The sequence below is a fragment of the Haemaphysalis longicornis genome, unplaced genomic scaffold (assembly GCF_048455015.1).
Source record: "Haemaphysalis longicornis isolate Haplotype H1 unplaced genomic scaffold, Haemaphysalis longicornis Haplotype H1 scaffold_6, whole genome shotgun sequence".
NCBI lineage: Eukaryota > Metazoa > Arthropoda > Arachnida > Ixodida > Ixodidae > Haemaphysalis > Haemaphysalis longicornis.
In genome coordinates this window covers 99,827,399-99,846,125 of record NW_027526407.1, presented here as the reverse complement: position 1 = coordinate 99,846,125, position 18,727 = coordinate 99,827,399, and the positions used below count along the sequence as shown (strand labels likewise).

The window sequence follows — 18,727 nt, the reverse complement described above, 5'->3', positions numbered from 1 at the left end:
GGAACTCTAGCAGGGAGTGGCAAGGAGCTTTTTTACCCATGATTCACCGAACAGTAGTGATAGTTGCAGCTTATAACCACCCTTCAGCTCATTAAACCAGACTACACAAATAAATTGACAATTTGTTTCAACCCTTCCGGCCCTGGTGTCCTATATTTAGGACATTAACCAAAATTCTTCTAGCAATTCCGGAACAAAACCAAGTATAAAGCTAGTTTTCTAGAAAATAGTTCTTCAAGGATGCCTCTCTCGATAGATATCACCATTCTTCGTTTTTTGCTACAGCTGAACACTGGAGAGAGGAAGACATCGTAGTGAAGTAAAAGAATTGGCTGGCGATTACGATACTCCCTAATGCGATATTTGGGCGCAGCAGCAGTGCACTGGGGCAGCACTCACCCGTGGGTTCTCTCAACGGCAGCGATGATGAGCCTCTACGTCGGCGGCGCGAAGTGCGTCTCAGGAAGGGACCGCGAACTGCGTCTAAGCGAACGCTGAAGCGAAAGCCAGGCGTCGCCCGGTCGAGCGCCTTGTGTGGGCACGCAGTACTGCCCCCTGCCCTTCCCCACCGCAAACATTCGTAGTTGTTGTTTCATGTCTTTATTTCACTTAATAGCCCCTGGGGGCTGCTGTGAAATGGATTATGGAACATTCGGAGAGCGCTGGCTCGCGCTGCCACGGCGAAACGCCCTCCCGTTTCAATTTCGCGACACCCTCCTCCTTTGGTTCCTTTCATCGTTCGCTTTTTTTTTCACTTGTCGGTCTTGCTATCGTTCGCTCGGTTACGCCGACAACGCGGCTCAGCCCGTAGACGGCCGCCAAAGGGCCGTGCCCTAAAACTGACGTCGAGGTGGCCCCAATAACCAAACTCATAGTTTGATTACATGGCTGTAACTCAAAATACTTTCAATGCCAGCTTTATTTTGAGTGTGTGGGCTCAGGGGCTTCCAAAATTTAGGGTAACAAGCAAGAATTTTTTTTTGTTGGCATATAAAATTTTAATTGCCTCATGACTCAAGTGGATGTCCTGCAATCGGTAATTGCTTCCACAACAAGCTCAATTTCTCGCTTGTAACCTTATAGGGTCCCAGTAATAAAGACAATGCACAAAAAGCTTTTTGCCACTAATAAAAAATTCAGGGCTGAAAGGGTTAATCTAAATTATGTTACAAAGGACAGCAAATATTCTTACTCAAATATACAACCTCATGGCATGGTGGCAGCTGAAGCGATTCTGAGCGAGCCTGACTGCTCAGTTTTAAGCAGGCTGCTGCAGCAAAACACAAAAACGATTGCACGGGGAAGAAACACTATATTTATTAACAAAAACATTTTATACAACGTTTATTTTTAACAGTACTACAAAGCTTAAATAATAAGCACACCAGGAGACATTATCGTCATATTTCAGGCATAACTCGTGCTTCAAAACAGCTCAAGGCTAACACGTACACCAAGACAGGCAAGCGCAAAATTAAAGTACACTTTGTGTTCGTTGTTTGCTTCGCTCTAGGATAACAAAAGCCACACAAATTGTCACACTGTATCAAGCAAGCACCACCACAGAATAAAATAAGACCCAAAGAAACTGTCTTATTTTTTTTGCATTGGGAGGAACTGAAACACCATCCCTGAACTCCATTTAAAAGAGTACAACCATCACAATAGCTCTACACTTTGAAAAACTATAGCTCCAGCAAAAATGGCACTGCAGGTCATAATTCCATGCTTGAAAGTTTGCTTTTCTGATTAGGAGTGCACACTTCTCCTGATGAACAAGAGTCATAATGCTAGATGTTTGCAACAACCATTCATAATTAACCGATGCAATGTTGCGGCAGCAACTAGACTAACCACTACCAAACATCTGACACACAGCAAAGGTACAGTCAACTCGGACAAACACAATTTCACGTCACAATATTGTCAATGCAACAAAATCAATTTGATTCCTCGGCAGTAATCTATGGGCTGTTAGCTTTTTGATAATCTCAGATAGAACAAAGTGGCTGCGCTTAAATATTCTGCTAGGTAGCTACACGGCAGCACTTCTAGAAAGTTGAAATGATCAATGAATGAAAAGCTTTTCTTTCAGTTTTTCGCACTCATTAAAACTGGTTGCATGGAGACAGTACCTAAACATTCGCGACTGTGCATTCTCACATTACAACATTCAGCAAATGGTTTCTAACATTTGCAAAAGCTACAAAAGTTCCTGCCAGGGTGAACACACATAGGATCCCTGAACCCAGGTTTGTGGCAATGCACTAGCTCTCAGCCTTCCATCACACAGCCAGTACTTGTCTTATCTTCCAAATCCTCGTCACTTTGACCAAACTCATGATGTCTTTCACACTTCTTTTCCTCTTGTTCCATTGTGCCATGTCCGGCAATACTTTGACAGTGCTCAGCATTACTGCCAGTCCGCAGTGAAAAGTGATGGGAAAGGCAGGTAGACCAAGTTAAAATCTACAAAATTTGATTTTGCACAAATTCAATGGGCAGTGAACAATTCACTTGACACATTCAGTCGACTGCTTAAGTCTAAAGCCCCCAAACCCGGCCTTCTGTTTTTCCAGAAAACCTGTTCTGACAAAGTGCTTAGAATCTCCTAGTAACTGCTTCAACAATTTCTCAAACAGCACTTTTGCCTGTTCTTGCAAAACATTAACTTCTTCAAAGCGCATTTTCCACTTCAAAAAAATAACCAAGAAAGTGGCCGTTTGAAAAGCACCTTGAAGAGTGTTTGTGTTATGACACTGCTAAGTGGCAGATAGACTCCTTACACGACCATTTCATGAGCAGAATGCCAAGAGTGCTACAACTGCACACAAAGCTTCCTCTCTGAGCTGTGAATAGGTATGTTTGAGGACATTGTACTATGCTTCCGTTGAGCTGACATGTGAGCTCTAATTCGGGTGAACTTGAATATAAGGGTACAGTCTATGTAATCACACACATGTGCAATATGTTTAATGTAGGAATTTTTTGTCACTGGCGTTCTAACTGAGCTCCAATGTGAGTAGTGCTTAAAGAACTGTTACTTCAAAAATATGTTTCATGCAATGACAACATGCCTATGCATCAACAGTGTCTGCCAAGCAGAAGGAAACCTAATAATGACAGTTCAATCCCCCGCCCCTTCAGTATGAGTCTTGATTAACCTCATCATCATCAACACACTAACGGTATAATTAAAGCAACCATCGCCATCATCAACAGATACTGAAGTACACATGAATCACGGAGAGAACAAACTGTATCTCGCAAGTCAAGCCCCTACAAAAACACAGAATTTGAGCCAAAGTACATTTATGGTTTACTCTTAAAAGGGAACACGACTGTGACTTGAATTCTTAAGAACGTCTGCTAATGCTGGCATTTGGGTGTACGAAATCAGCATGGCAGGCCTCTAAAATTGGCCTTTGACACGACCAAAGGCCCCCATTGCCCCTGCATATATCCATCTGAGTTTCCATAGGAGGCATTTTGCAAGCAAAGGCAAGGGACCACCATGTTCCCTTTAACAGTGAACTGCACTATAACAAATAGTCGCCAACATTTGTGACATTCCTACATCACACACATGTACGTGGCCACTTCTATGTCCTGAATAATCTCACAGCAGGTTTTCAACACTGAATCAATGACTGAACATTGAGAAAGGAAATGAATTAGGGGTTTGCGATTACCCTCAAAAACTTGTTCAGTGAACAATGTAGGAAGCTCATCCTTCCACAAAAAACAATGGCTAAGAATAGCCAACCACAAAATACAGCAAACTCTGTTAGTAGCAGTTCGAATATTTGAAACATGAAGCCTGTGGAGCAAAAAAAATGATGTTAGTCCATGACCACCACGAACTTACCAGCCTTCAGAATGAGTTGTGGCACCACCAAGAGCAAAGTTAGCGATAGCTGAATTATTCGGTACAAGTAGTTTCTTAGAAGTATCTTCCCAGTCTTACCAACCACATCATCAGTGATGCTAGTGCTCTCAGCAAAATTATGACAGCTACATTACGAGCCTTTCATTCGAGCAGCTTATATTTACCTAGGGAATTAGGTGGGCTTGTGCTTTGAGGAGAAGACTACTTGAGAAAAGAGTGAGCAAATTAGAACTTGAGCAGAAGAAAATTGACTAAACAATGTGCTTGAGACGGTATACTTTGAGCACTACGGTGAGCTAAACATCTGTGCAAGAACAAGTGCCCCAGAGGTAACCAACAGCAGATAAGCATTGTTTTCCCAACTCTTCTTAACTTTGCACATCTACGGTCTCCATAATAAAGACATTAAAAATGTCAAAGGTGTGAGCAGAACTTGGGGAACAACCACTATATATCTGCTATATATCCAGAAACCTACAATTCGAACATTGTTTGTCACACACTCAGGAGGAAAATGAACCTCACTGCTCTGTGCAGTCCAAAGCTTTTGTGTAGTCATTGTTTCAAGTGTAAAATCCTCCTGTTTAACTTTGCCAAGCAATTTAATAGAAGCACATTTCAGCCTTTGCATGGCTTATTATCTAAATAACAAACCAAGGAAGTATGTACATTTTGAACATCTCAATAACACTCAAGACCAAGCGAAATTAAGGACAACTGCAGTGCAACTTCCATGCAAAGTGACCTTTCATGTTTCTAGAGCGACAAACATTCAGGAACACACTCTTCCTAAGAATCTATTCAGTTGGTTTTCTGTAAGTTATTACCCAACACTTAAGCATACAACTGAACAATAACAGCTTCACAATAATTCATTCCGACTAGGATCTGTGCACTGTAACACATTTAGCAAGTGCAAAAAGAAGTTTGTTCAAATGACCAGGCCACGCTCAATTTATTTTAAGCACAGTAAATCCAATTTTTCAATCATTCAATTCAGTGGCCTCATTGGGATCTCAGGCTATCTGCTGTCAAGGAACTTAACCAGACTCACAGAAGCGTAAATAAGGAAAGTTGTCTTTTAAAGAAAATTCGATGCATCAAACACCGCGATGGATGTAACGCGTTGGCAAGCCGTACATACGACATTTCCGAAGCTTCCTCATTCACCTATATAACAATGACTCTTGGAGAAATAACCATTTAAAAGCCCATGAAACAGTCACACTATGAAACAAAAGCAACCTTCCATTTTTTTCACAACACATCACAGAAGCAAAGCCAAGCAACCACAACTAATTAATCACTGGTCTCACACAACACGGCAAGAAATAGAAAATGAAAAGACTATTTGTGAAGTACATGTCCTCACTGCAATACCAAAAGCGAACACAATCAAAGCGTTATGCAGCCTTCACCCGTTTTCATCAACAATTCGTTGGGCCTGCCTCTTAATGATGTTACGATACAGAACTAATGAAAAGAGCACACATCCTTGATTATATACATGACTCAAATGTGTATAAGCGTATGGGTAAAAAGGCTTCAATAACAACCTTCATATGGTATTCCTTAAGGTGATAAACTTAAGGTGCCGACATTGCCAACAAATGACACCGGTAGAATGCTAAGTGCTTTCCAAACAGGAAATTGCTCCCGAAACCACACCACAGTTAAAAAAAAAAAATCTGTGTTTCAGATGCAGAAGGCATGCGATAAAATTCAGCTGATCTTGAGCATAGAGTAGCTTTTCTTTTCACTACGGTATGGTAGTCTGAATTTTTTCATGCAGTGATGGACACCAGCTACAAAATAAGATGAGAGATCAGGAAACAAATGGTGTCCAAATTAAACCTACAGCTGCCAAAAATTTCGCTTTTCCGACAAAAAAGGCTACATTTGGGCTGCAAGTCTAGATGAGAAACTCAAATGGGCATAGCAAAAGATTGTTCAAAGGTAAATCGCATCACCAAGAGGTGAATGACATTGGGCCAAGGTATGAAGGGAAACATTGACTGAAATGCTCAACAACAACCTAGAAAAATCGGCCCTCAGACCATTACTTTGAATGAATGAACAAGTAGACAGTGCTTGTCCTATCGTTGTCTATCTCCACGACTGTGTCTGTTGAGGCTGGAAGTTAAGGTAAATAGCAACCGTTTGTGTTCAGCACCTTAAAATAAAAAAATAAAGTGTGCAATGGTAAATGGTTCGTTCATCTCTAACAGATGAGTCAGAAACACAGTCAATGTCAAACATGTCGCTGGACTATAAAAAAATAAATATTAACATCACAAGTCTTGTCACAGCAATGCCCCAGTCAAAAATCACCAATGTTTAAACTGCTCCCGTTAAGCCTACACTGTAAGTCATTAACCCGAAGCATGGAAGGCAATATTGGTTCCTGAAAAACAAATGACGAAGACACAGCTGTCTTGCTGTGACGGCATGGGCAAGTCAGGCCTTCTAAGCATGCGTCATGCTTTAAAGCAACGTGGTGGTGAAAATTGAAGCTAACCGTACTTCCCTGATTCTAACGTGCACCATATTTCTTGAAAAGTTACCCACGTGCCATTATTTGACACAAAACCGAATTGGTGGAAATTTTGTTTCGCCAACTGTCATTGCCATTTTGCGATGTTGAACCATTCGCCTGTTTCAACAATGCTGACAAGTATGCAGGGAGCTTAGGCTTATTAGAATGGGCTTTGTTTTTAGCTTTAGAAACCTTTCCGCTGATGTATTTCATGAAATGACGGCAGAAGTGAAAATGCAGGTCGCCACTTCCCCTACGAAAGCCAGTTTTTTTAGGATATTTTACATACCAGTGGCAACAGAGCTAGCACATGCGTGCTTACAGTTTTTTCAAACAGTATGACCATGCCCGATGGAAACTCAAAGGCCACATATATCTCACTAAGTCACCCCGTAGACATGCCGCTCTCCAAAGATCGAAGACAAACTGGTTCAGTTTGAGAAGAATCTCTGAGCTGACCTCATGCCAGTAACAACTGGGGTGCTAAACGTTAGAACTACAGTCTGGCTAGGCACTGAAATTTTCCAGGAGCAAGTTTAAGGTCAGCGGAACTGGGTATCCAAATTCATCTAAAGGATCAGCAATAACGTAAGTGTGCGCTCCTGAAGACGCCGGCCAGATGAGCGTGCAAAGCGTGGGCCACAACCCCATTGACCGCAGTGAAACCCTTATTCAAGTTTTGTTTTTCCCGATCCCAAAAGTTTAGTGTGCACATAAGAATCAGAGGTGTAAGTCTTTCTCTGTTTCGTTGTCCAAACTGTCTGCACGTCAGAATCGGGCGTGCGTTAGAATTGGGTAAATACGGTACTTTTCCCGCCTGAAGATTCGGGGAATTTAATTAACCACACCTTTCTTAACAGCCTCACCGGGTGCTCTAATGTCCATCCCGAGAGGGCGAGAAAGCGCAAATCACTGCATCTGGTTAGACCTTCTCACCATGAAATTGTCCTCCTCAAAGTTGTAACACTGGCTAAGCTTGAGCAGGTTCATCAGAAAACATTCTACTTTTGACAAATCCTCTCTTAAGTTTGCACCAATTATTTTGCAATTATTTTGCATTTACTTACACTCTGTCTTAGAAATATTTGAGAATAGGTTTCTTTGACTGCTCTCCAGTTCTCACAAGTGAGTCACAAATACACCCAAAAATAAAAGCTTAAGTTGTGCTCACCTTCAAAAGCTACACATAATCCGTCTGCAAAAAAAAAAAAAAAAGTTTACTTAATGAGCGGGGATCAGTTAAGACATTCCGTTCACTTCATTGAGCAGACGCATCTACAATACACAATTACAAAATCGAGGTACTATCTTCTGTTCGTTAGCACCATCACACCTGAAGTGGTCATGCCGATATGACTTAGTAGTAAGTATGCACTCCCACTGAGCTGCATTGGTCATGTTCATCCCCGTAGTAACATTCCTCAGTTTTGCCATGGCGAGTAAGCTAGTCCTGCCTTTTACAGCTAAAATCACTCGGTTTTAAGTTGCCCTACTTGAGCCTTAAAGATAAAACAATGCCAACTTGAGCTTTACTGGACGCAAATGTAAAATTCGCACACCAAGCTTCGTACCCTAACGTTCACTTTCCGTTTTGAGGGTAGTATTATAACAAAAAAACCTAGAAACGTTGAGGTTGGTGTTACTCAGTAGAGATCAACGAAACAACCAGAGTTGCAAACTAAACGAAGCAGATGTAATACCTGGTCAGACACCGATTATTCGCAAAAATCTCAACAGGTGACAAAACAGTAATGTGCGTTTAAAATCATTCCAAGATAATTTCTAACGTCCATACATGCCGACGTAACAACTTGTCGCGTCAAGTTCAAACGCAGTGCTAATACAGATACGGAATACGGAGTAACAGATACAGAATAACATGATGCTGTTGAAACAGATCGAAAAAGATTTGAACACGTCTTAATCGGCGCTGATGGGTTGCTGATGCTTGAAGATCGAAGGGATCAAGTAAGTAGGGATTGAAAGGGCAACGCATTGACTAGGCGAACGCCCCAGGGCAGCTCAGAGATGGGGTTCAATGGCGTCGGGCGGCAGCTCTTTACGAACAGGCAGTGGACTGGAACAGCACAGCGACGTCTGGCTCGTTGAACTGGTTGTGGGTTCACCAGAGATGGGCTCGTACTGAAAGGGAGGAGAGGAAATGGGGTCGCCAATTGGTTAAGTCGGTCACAAAAAGTTTGATTGATTGATTGATTGATTGATTGATTGTGGTTGTTTAATGTGCTGACGCTTCACAGGGTGATGAGGCGCGCAATAGTGGAGGGTTCCGGATTAATTTTGACCACCTGGGGATCTTTAACGTGCGCCGAAATCTCGAACACACGGCCGTTTTCGCTTTTTGCCTCCATCAGAAGAGCGGCTGCCGCGGCCGGGAATCGAATCTGTGTCCTCGTGCAATCGCAAAAGGTTTACAGAATAGGTGTGAGAATATCAAATTTACGACTGGGAATTGAATATGAAGAACACAAACTGACAGGAAATTGAAAATATCTTTGAATGCAAACAGTAACACGACTGCCAACCAAATTCAATATTTTCGAATACGAATATCTTCAGTTTAGTGTGCATAGAGATCGCTCATCGGATCGGTCCATTATGGAAATGTTACATGCAAGAAAATCAAATTTACTACTGTGAATTGAATACAAATAGTAAGGGATGACAGTAAACTGAACAAAGTATTTTCAAATATGAATAATTTTCGTTTAGTGTGGATAAAGCTTTCAAAACAGAGCGATGCACAAGAAAAGATAACTTCGTCGAAGAATATAAAAAAATTGAATACGAATAGCAAGAACTGACAGTGCATTCAACTGAACATTTTCAAATACAAATACCATTGGTTTAGTGCGAATAGGGCTTCTAAAACACAGCCACAAAAAAAAAAAGATAACTTATGCAGCCAAGGCTTAATACATACGAGTGTTCACATACCAGTGCTGGGTAAAAAATCGTACAAAAAAAATCCACATAGAGCATTCAATCAAGATGGCAAAGCAGGGAACAAACATTCTGCATACACTGCTGCGAGAAATGCGGCTTCTTGAACACGCTGAAAATGCAGAAATTATGTTTGACTGGTCCCGTTAGTCACTGAAATGATTCCAGACATGCTACATACAGGCTGGTATGACCTCAATGCAAGCTAACAAATTGCAACTCTCAATTCCTCACTCATGCTGCCGTAATAAGAGGAAACTTCTTTTCAGCTTATTTATTTTACAGCGGTAGCGTTCCACTTCAGCTGACGCATGCGAGATACGTTAGAATACCCTTGTATTGCACGAGGTTTGTGGAGCTTAGGCTTTCTTGCACAGACCGGGTTCCCTGCGACAAAGCCACCCCACAGGGGCATGATGGACGATGAAGTGAGGAGTTTGAAATGTCAGGCTCTTGTGCAGCGCTTGATCGTTGAACGGAAAAGCCAGCCACAAGCTTGGAATGAACCCATATCGTGCAGCAGAGCCTACGTCAGCTGCTGTATTATTCACAGCAGGACCGTTTGAGCTTGAGCTTGGTCTGCTGGCGGTTGCAAAAGAAATACTACCACGGAAAAAAAAAAAAAACTAATTCAGAGCGAGGCGACTGGCACGACCTTCTCCCAGCTGCGTAGGCAGAACCAAGCCTCGCCCAGCAATTGCATCCATCACACGCCTGCGCCGATCGACCTTCAAGAACAATCTGCCCAGTGTTCGCGGCGTTATTTCTTGTATGCTCCTCTCCTCGCCAGTTCACACGAGTTAGCACCTGAAGAGGGAACAAAGACAATGAGTTCGCGAAGCCGGTTGCCGTGTGTTCTAGTCTACAAACTTACACTAACACTAACTAACGCAGTCCACTTTCGGAGATATCTGAAAGCCTGCGGACAAAACGATCCACACCAGCCAGTCACGGAGAACTTTCAGCAGCAAGTTCGGAAATCTATGTGAAGTGCAATTGCTGGGTCTCCGACAAAGGCAGAGGTTTCTTTTTGGCACTTTTCTTTATACCAGGAACCGGTTTTTGTGGGGTGGAAAAACCAGTTTCAGAGAGAGCGAGCGTGACATGATACGAGGACAGACCGATATCAGGGCCAGACTTACAACAGCTTTGCTAATAAGAAAACCCCCGGAAAAATGACTGTGAATACAGTTCGGCAAGATTAAAGGTAGGCCATGTAGGCAAACTACAATTTGTTTATTTTTAAAGAACTAGACTTTGGCGACTCACTCAGCTCCATTTCAGCTACAAAAGACTCTTGTTTAAACCAAAAACATGCGAGAAATGTTCAAGTTTCAAATTTCTTGCTACAGTGACATAAAATAGCAGAAGTGATGCATTACAGGCCAGTTCTGAAACTATCGTTATCAGTGTCTTAAATGCAGGTCAGCATTCAAGCGATATGACCAAACAAAGCTACAGGCCCAACACGATCGTCCAGTCCAGGGCCACCAGCCAGCAATCACACTAGATTGTGTGACATCATAGAGAAACTGCCGGCATGTGGCCTGGGGGGTCGCCACTGCTTCATATGTTTTCTTTAGTATCTTGACTAGTAGTTTGAAGTTTGCGATAAAACTGGTACCATTGTTATAGGACATGGAGTGACCTTGCGTTTTGTTTTTACGGCCCTTTAAGGGGGGACACTGCTCTTAAAACAGCTTGCTTTGATTGTTAAGTGATCTTTGTGAACCTTGTCAGTCTTGCCGCTTTTTTCCCACAGATTTCAAATATGCCACTATTTTTTCAGTTGGCCAATTAGTTTCTAAGATAATGAGAGATAATAAGCCATTTTCGAGGAACAGTAGACAGAACAGGATTAGTCATAAAACTGTAATCTTTGTATTTCCCAATACTATGAATCCTGGTGAGTGCAATAAGAGAATCAGTTTCTTGATGCACCACTTGGAAATAATTTTACAGCTCATTAAACCTTGGGGGCACCAGAAGCAAGGAACCATTTTGGATGCCCATTTTAAGCACCAAATTTTAATGAGTAAAATTAGTTCCAAGGGGTGCATCAAAAAAGCGATCCTCTTATCGCACTGACCAGGGTTCATAATACTGGAAAATATAAAGATTACAGTTTTATGAGCAACACTACTTTGTCTATGGTTCCTACAAAAATGATTAATTATCTGTAACTATTTTAGGAACTAATTGACTTATCCCGAAAATAATGCCGTATTTGAAATCCGTGTAAAAAAAGCAGCATGACCAACAAGTTTCACAGAGTTTACTTTAAAATTAAAAGAAATTGTTTCAAGAGCCAAGCCCCCTTGATTTCACAGAGTTTACTTTAAAATTAAAAGAAATTGTTTCAAGTTCAAGAGCCAAGCCCCCCCTTGAACACTAACTGACGTCTTTGAAACTTCATTACAATTAAAAAAATTTCATTGTTACATGTAGTGCGGCTCCATGTGTAACCAGATCTTCCATGCACAGAGCCGAAGTTGCTCAAAAACAACTGCTGATAGCCAAATAGGTGCTCAAAGAAAGCTGAATTTGTTGATTAAAAAACAAAAAAACAAATGCCGTCCAGTGCCTGCCAAATAACCAAAAAAATTTCCTGTTTCAAAATCTAATACCCCTGTCACACGGGCACTTTCAATCGCAACTGAGTCGATCCGGATCGAGCTCAATCTGGATCGGGCGCTGCTACACGGCAGTTTCAATCGTGATTGAGCTCAATCCCGCTCGAACTCAATCCTGGTTTCTCAAGCGCGATCGAGGCTTCCACGCGCGATCGAACAAAAGCGGCGATACTCTCGTCCCAGCTTAGTAATGGCACAGAAGGTGACAACTTCAACTAATGCCACAAATTGTGTCAAATAACTTGACCCAAATAAGCGTGCGGTAACACTTACATAGTTACGTATACATACGGCCGCGCAAAGTTACCAGACGATGGTCGCAAGTACATGGTTAGCGCCATCTGGCGTACACGAGTGCAACTGGTGCAACTTCTTGATCGCGATTGAAACGTGCCCTGTAGCAGCGGCAGTGCGTCGAGCACGCTTGAAAGCTTGATCGCGATTGAAACTGCCCGTGTGACAGGGTATAATTATCACATAAAACTTCTAAACAGTGAATGCCCCATGGCAACAAATCCAATTGCATCGCAGTTATGCAAACAATCACCAGTTTTTTTGTGTGTGTGACGGCCAGTGATAGATAAAGAAGTTTGCCTTTAATAAGTTATGGAATAGAGGGCCAAAATGTGGATGGGAAAGCAAGAGACGCCAGGTGAAATCTCAGTGTATTGAGTTGTTTCTAGCATGCAAACAGTGGTGCAGTCGTAAAGGTAAACCCACACAACTACAAAAAACAGCACACTTTGCACACGTCCGAAACACCATTCCTTCCATTCTGCAGGTACTGGTCATCATGATAGTACTTTGGACATTACAAAGAACCTACACTCAAACTTGACCAAGTTCGCTTGCTATTTGACAACAAAATTGATTATCGTATGGTGATCTCGAACTCTTTCCTTCACTACACACAAGACACTAGGATCCAGGATCTATGATGACACTGCAGTCTAAGAAAAAGAAATCAAATTTTCAAGATTTTATGCACCGAAGCTGTACCTGTGCAATGAGGTGTGCCATAGTGGAGGGCTACAGACTGATTTTGACTACCTGGTTATCTTTAAAGCGTGCTGAAATTTTGGCACATGGGCATTTTAATTTTCCTCCTCTATCAGCAAAATCAATTGATTGATTGATTGTAGGGTTTAACGCGCCGACGCATTGCAGGCGATAAGGCGCGCTGTAGTGGAGGGCTCCGGATTAATTTTGACCACCTGGGGATCTTTAACGTGCGCCGAAATCTCGCACACACGGGCGTTTTTGCTTTTCGCCTCCATCAGAAAAGCGGCCGAAGCGACCAAGAATCGAACCCGTGACCTAGTGCTCAGCAGCGCAACACCTTAGCCACTGAGCCACTGCGGTGGGTCCAACAGAAAAATGGAGCTAAAGATTGCACGAGTGTACAAACCAATATTTCTAAAAGGCCAATTTGTCACCATGCTTTAGCGAAAAAGAAGAGTGGCGTGCCACTACTATACACACACAATAACGCTCTCCCACATGGCATTTAGGGTATCATTCGCATTTTGTACGCATTCTTTGCATTCTCTCGTTCTTTTTATTGTAGCGACAACTTTCATATGAAAGGGGTTGCTGTGGAAATTAGTGCGATGTTAGTTGAATGCAACATCATTGTTAATCTTTTTTCTCCAATCTACCATATTTACTAGCATAATGAACCCACTCGCGTAATGAACCCTCCCCTTGCTTTTCTTCTTGAGAATTTACTTTTTTGTCACATTGAATAAAAAATGCAGCAGGGATATGTTTTTATCTCAGCATGGTTGCTTGATGACGTATCAAACGCGCCAACTTGACATCACGCTACAGTACGCGCAGAAATACTAAAAATGCATTCGAACAAAAATCTCAACAGTAGCCGGAGACGTGAGCGCGCGTGCCATGGCTCACAATTTTAAAATTTGCGTGCTTGCAGAGCGCCAGCTGCTGAACGCAAAAACAAACCTTCTTGCGCCATAAAAATGCTGCGGTTTGCGAACACAGAACAAACCGTACTCAGCACTCCTTCCCTGCTCTGTGCTGTTCCGTGACTGCACCATTACGCTCCATGGTTATGTTCAGCTGTGTTCCAACCTTTTTTTTTTCTGCTCCTGGTGCGCGGTGTACAATGGGCCAGTGCATGAGCTACACAGCCGACTTTAAGCTGAAGGTGGTGGAGCATGCGTTGAAGCAAGTGGAAACTGATTGATTGCTTGTGGGGTTTAACGTGCCGACGCAACGCAGGCGATGAGGCGCGCCGTAGTGGAGGGCTCCGGATTAATTTTGACCACCTGGGGATCTTTAACGTGCGCCGAAATCTCGTACACACGGGCGTTTTTGCTTTTCGCCTCCATCAGAAAAGCGGCCGCCGCGGCCGGGAATCGAACCCGCGACCTCGTGCTCAGCAGCGCAACACCTTAGCCACTGAGCCACCGCGGCGGGTTGAAGCAAGTGGAAACTGCGCAGCTGGGCGGCACTGCAGTGTTGACCCAGTGCGTGTATGCTACTGGTGAAAACGAAACGTTTTTTGGGCAATGAACAGGGATCGCTGCATGTTTCGTGGGCCCAAAGAAGGGAAGTTTCCCAGTGTGGGAAAAGAAATTTTGGAGCGCCTTGATGGCCTGAAAGACATTGCGCTGTGGGCCAACAACAAATGTGAAGCCGCAAGTGACTTCAGTGAGGGGGACAGCTCCATGGCGAGTGGGGGCCACTAGCACGTTGCAAATAAAAAAGAAATTTCATTACATAATTACCTACATGTTTTTACGAAAACGGCAAGGCTCTGGCAGCGCTACTTGTAGCAACTTTACTGTATTAAATTTCAACGTTTAAAAATCTGTTGCAATTTTTTTCCGCATAATGAACCTTCCCCCCCAAATTCATGTCAAATTTTCTACAAAAAAAAAGTGGGTTCATTACGCGAGTAAATACGGTATACTACAATGCCATTATAATGAAGTTTCGAGAACATTTCAAACCAGCCCCGATTGCATTTGGAGCGTGTTTGGAAATTACTCGTTACTATACATCGGACACAGGGTCTGAAAAAAAGGTTGCACTGTTAAAATCAGAGTCACAATATAAAACAAACAAAAAATAAACAAAATGCACTATTTCGAATTATTGAAACCATTTTAAAAGCGGGACAACTGCCAACAACTCTGTGGAAGTTGCAAAAGGTGATGCGAAGGCAGGCAAAGGGTGCAAGTAGGAGTTCGACAGGAATGATGACGAGAAGCTCGGCAAAGGCGGTGACAATCAACACAAGGAGGTGTGGCGTGACACGAAGTGTGACAGGGCGTGACAGGAAGGACACCGAACAAGGCTGCGACAAGGAGTGCATCGGAAGGAACTGCGGATCATGTGACAAGAGGAAGAGTAACAAACACAGGTGCCAACGATTTGAATGACTACCACCGAATCCTGGCCTAACTTTCTGACCAAATTATAGCTTAGTGAGAATAGGAGTGAGAAACGTGGTGGTGATGCTCTGCTGATGTTGTGCACGACAGCGTTGGTGACGTTGGTGATGTGCAAAAAATCTGGATGTACCGCTTGCATTTCCATGGAATCCACCCCTTGCTTCTCCTCGAGCGACCACTGAAAGGCAACCAGAATAGCCCTCAGTATCCCTTAATTCCTCTCCAACACTGTTTGGTAGGGAGCAAAATTAGGTGAAAATTAGGACAGAAAAGGAAACATGCGAGATAAGAAAATTACGCAGCAGTACTACGCACTAAAAAGAACTTTCTTGACCTGTAACAAAAAAATTAAAAATAGCATGCTCATTTTCTTTTTAAAAAAGGTTTTTTTACAGGTACACAAATGCTAAAAGCAGGGAATAGAAAGACTCAGATCGTTATTCTGGGGAAAAAAAGACTGGCACAAAGTGGTTAAAGATAGCTCGTTGTACCTAGCACTGCTTTTTCCTAACACTTCCAGGCATTGAACTATTTGCCGCAGAGTGCCAGAAAGAAAGAAAAGGAACAAGGCTGCTTTCCGGGCACAAGACATGACCCACTAAGTGCTGCTACAACAGAACAAAGCAGCAACAGAAGAAAGAAAATTAGGTCACGAAAATTAAGCAGCATGCAAGTGGAAAAACAGCGTGACAAAACAAAAACAGAAACGCCCAAGCGTGACGCAAAAAAGCAAAAAACAAAACAATACAAAAAGTAAATCAGACGATGGTGGTGTGCTTGATGTCTTCAGGAGTGCTGGTCCTCCCATGACAGACGCTTCGATGGCCGGAGTGTTCTGAGGCCACCCCCCGGTCTTCAGAATCAAAAGCCACTAAAACATCAATTTTTTCAGCAGAGTGTTCTATATACAACCTCCGCATTACGAAAGAAAAAGTGTGTGCCTTCAAAATATTTCATTGAGTATGTCGGCTATACACGACAAACGTTTACAGCACAGAACAACAAGGACCGAAAGGAAAAGCGAAACAACACGCGCACTGCCTTTGAACCCCTTTCATTGGGTAAACACACAGAGCTTATAGCATATGCATCAAGTTTGATAAAAAAAAAAACCTTTTCTCTAGTGAGCTCCCTAGGGAAAGCTAGGGAGCTTGCTAGAGAACAAAGAATACCACAGTCCACTTTCACAGTGAGCCAGCACTAGCTCCATCACTACATGTGCCGTGCTGGACTCTCCTTATACTCGCAAAATTTAGCGAAAGCTGCACGATTAATTTCAAGGGGTGCTTGCGGCTTTCCAGAGCCACGTTACTTCGTCGTGCAAGTCCAAGAACTTCCAACTGGGACAAACAGGCAATGCTGACCAGACGCTGGTTTACCCGGACATGCCATCAACCCTCAGAAAATAGCTACAAACAAGTTTGTGCCCAGAAAACTGGCTACGAGACGACGCTAGTTACAGTCACATTATTGTGCATGGCAGATGGCCACAAGCTCTTGCCCTATGTCATTTTCAAGCGCAAGACAGTGCCAAAAGGTGAGGGGCTGCCGAAAGCCAATATCGTGAGATGCCACAAGAAAGGCTGGATGAACAAGGATCCCGTGCTGGACTGGATAAAGCCCATACAGTGTAGGCATCCTGGCGCACTATTGCCGTTCCTGTCCATCCTCATGCTGTACACAGTTTCATAGGCTGCTGTGCGATTGTGGCACTGAACTCGTGATCCCGGGTGGGATGACGTCCCAACTTCAGCCCCCCAATGAGTGTATAAACAAACCATTGAAGGAGATGGTCAGGCAGTGCTACACAGAGTAGACACAGTAAGGTGAGCCTGCAGCGACACCAGCCAGGCTGCTGAAGAAGGCATCATCAGCCGCACTGTGCAAAATGACTGCGGACGTGTCAGCAAGCATCCCAGAGGACATCACGCGTTTCCTTCTTTTAAAAAAATTAAAGCCGTTCCACTCAACGTGAAAGCTGTCGGAAGAGCAGAGCAGTGATTCGCCATAATGGGCCTGTGGCACCGTTATCCGCTCAATCTTACCGCCCATAACGCTCTTCGCTGCCCTGTCTCATTACCCTGTTGATGAATTCAACGGAGCTTTGTCCAACGCATTTCAAATTTCCCTCCTTCGCAGTGCTTGCGCGGCCCCTGCCTGAAGCTGCGCCAGCGGGAGTTCTGTTCTTGTCGTGCTTGCTTTTACTGCCGCGTGTGCCGGCGTTGTACTGCCACTCTTTCTCGCTCACTATCGTAAAAACTAACCCAACGAGCATTTCCAACTAAACGAATGCGGGTGCTGCCGGTTAAGTACGTATATTTTGCTTTAAACGTACCTGCAGTTTCCTTTGCGCTAAGCAACGGGGAGATGTATGACAAGCACAAGAGGTTCACGAGTTTGGAATGCTTATGGCTAAATAAAACCGTTTGGCTTTCGAAGCCTCTGGGTTATGCCACGACGACAGCTGCAATGACGGAACGCCGTGTGGCTCTACTCGAGTCCAGCGAGCAAGCTACGACGACAAGGCGAGCCCCTAAAGTGCTGTGCACTTAAAAGGATAAAAATTACTAACTGTGGGTTGTTAGCTGAGAGACTAGCGACATCCATTGGCGAGTGGGGGAAGCGCCAAGAGAGATAAGCCGGGAAAGAGAGATCACGTGACGAGCGGCAAAGAGTGAAGACTGGCTCGCCAGGAGCTGACCAAATTCGTAAAATGTAATCTAAAATCATCGTAGATAAATACAGTTGTTATCAATCTTCCACCACTCACAGATTTTTGGTATTTCTCCAACCTTTTTCTCATTGGTATTACGCACAGGAAAAATTACGCCCACCTCCCCTCGCAGGAACCCTGGTGTGATGCGACGCTGAGGGGGGCTCAAGCGCAAGCGGAGAGCAACCGTCGACCGAAAGGCCGCCGGAGACCGGCACACCGGTTATATGTACAGCGCGCCCGAAGGAGAGGAGACCGCGGAGAAAGAGAGTACTGCACATGCGCGGCACCGCATGCAGCGCCGCCCACCGGCGGAGTGAGAGCGCGCTGGGCCGCACACCCGCAGATGTTGAGAGAGAGTGTTCGCTCTCACCTGGGCACGCGCCGGCGCCAGTGCGTCTGCCGCGGCTATGACGCAATACAATCCACTTTAATCCAATCCAATCCAAATCCAATCCAAGCCAAGCCAATCAAATCGAATCAAATCCTATCCAATGCCCTTCGCGAGAGAGTGTTTGCTATCGGAGAGGAGAGGGGGTGAGCGGAGGAGAGTGCGGACGCCGCCGCTGCCGC

General features: G+C 43.8%; 1 protein-coding gene across 3 annotated transcripts in view; it reads right to left on the bottom strand.

Moving 5' to 3' along the window:
* Nucleotides 1-1,292: 1,292 nt before the first annotated feature.
* The window catches only part of LOC144141092 (uncharacterized), a 49,809-nt gene continuing 32,374 nt past the window's right edge, over nt 1,293-18,727 (bottom strand). For 2 of the 3 annotated variants that reach the window (XM_077672616.1, XM_077672617.1), the window contains 2 exons: nt 15,572-15,619; nt 1,293-8,567 (listed from right to left, as the gene is read on the bottom strand). In XM_077672616.1, coding sequence (XP_077528742.1) covers nt 8,448-8,567; nt 15,572-15,619 — 168 coding nt within the window. In that variant the 3' untranslated portion in view covers nt 1,293-8,447. The remainder of the gene's footprint in view (nt 8,568-15,571; nt 15,620-18,727) is intronic. The other variant, XM_077672618.1, reaches the window with a different exon arrangement.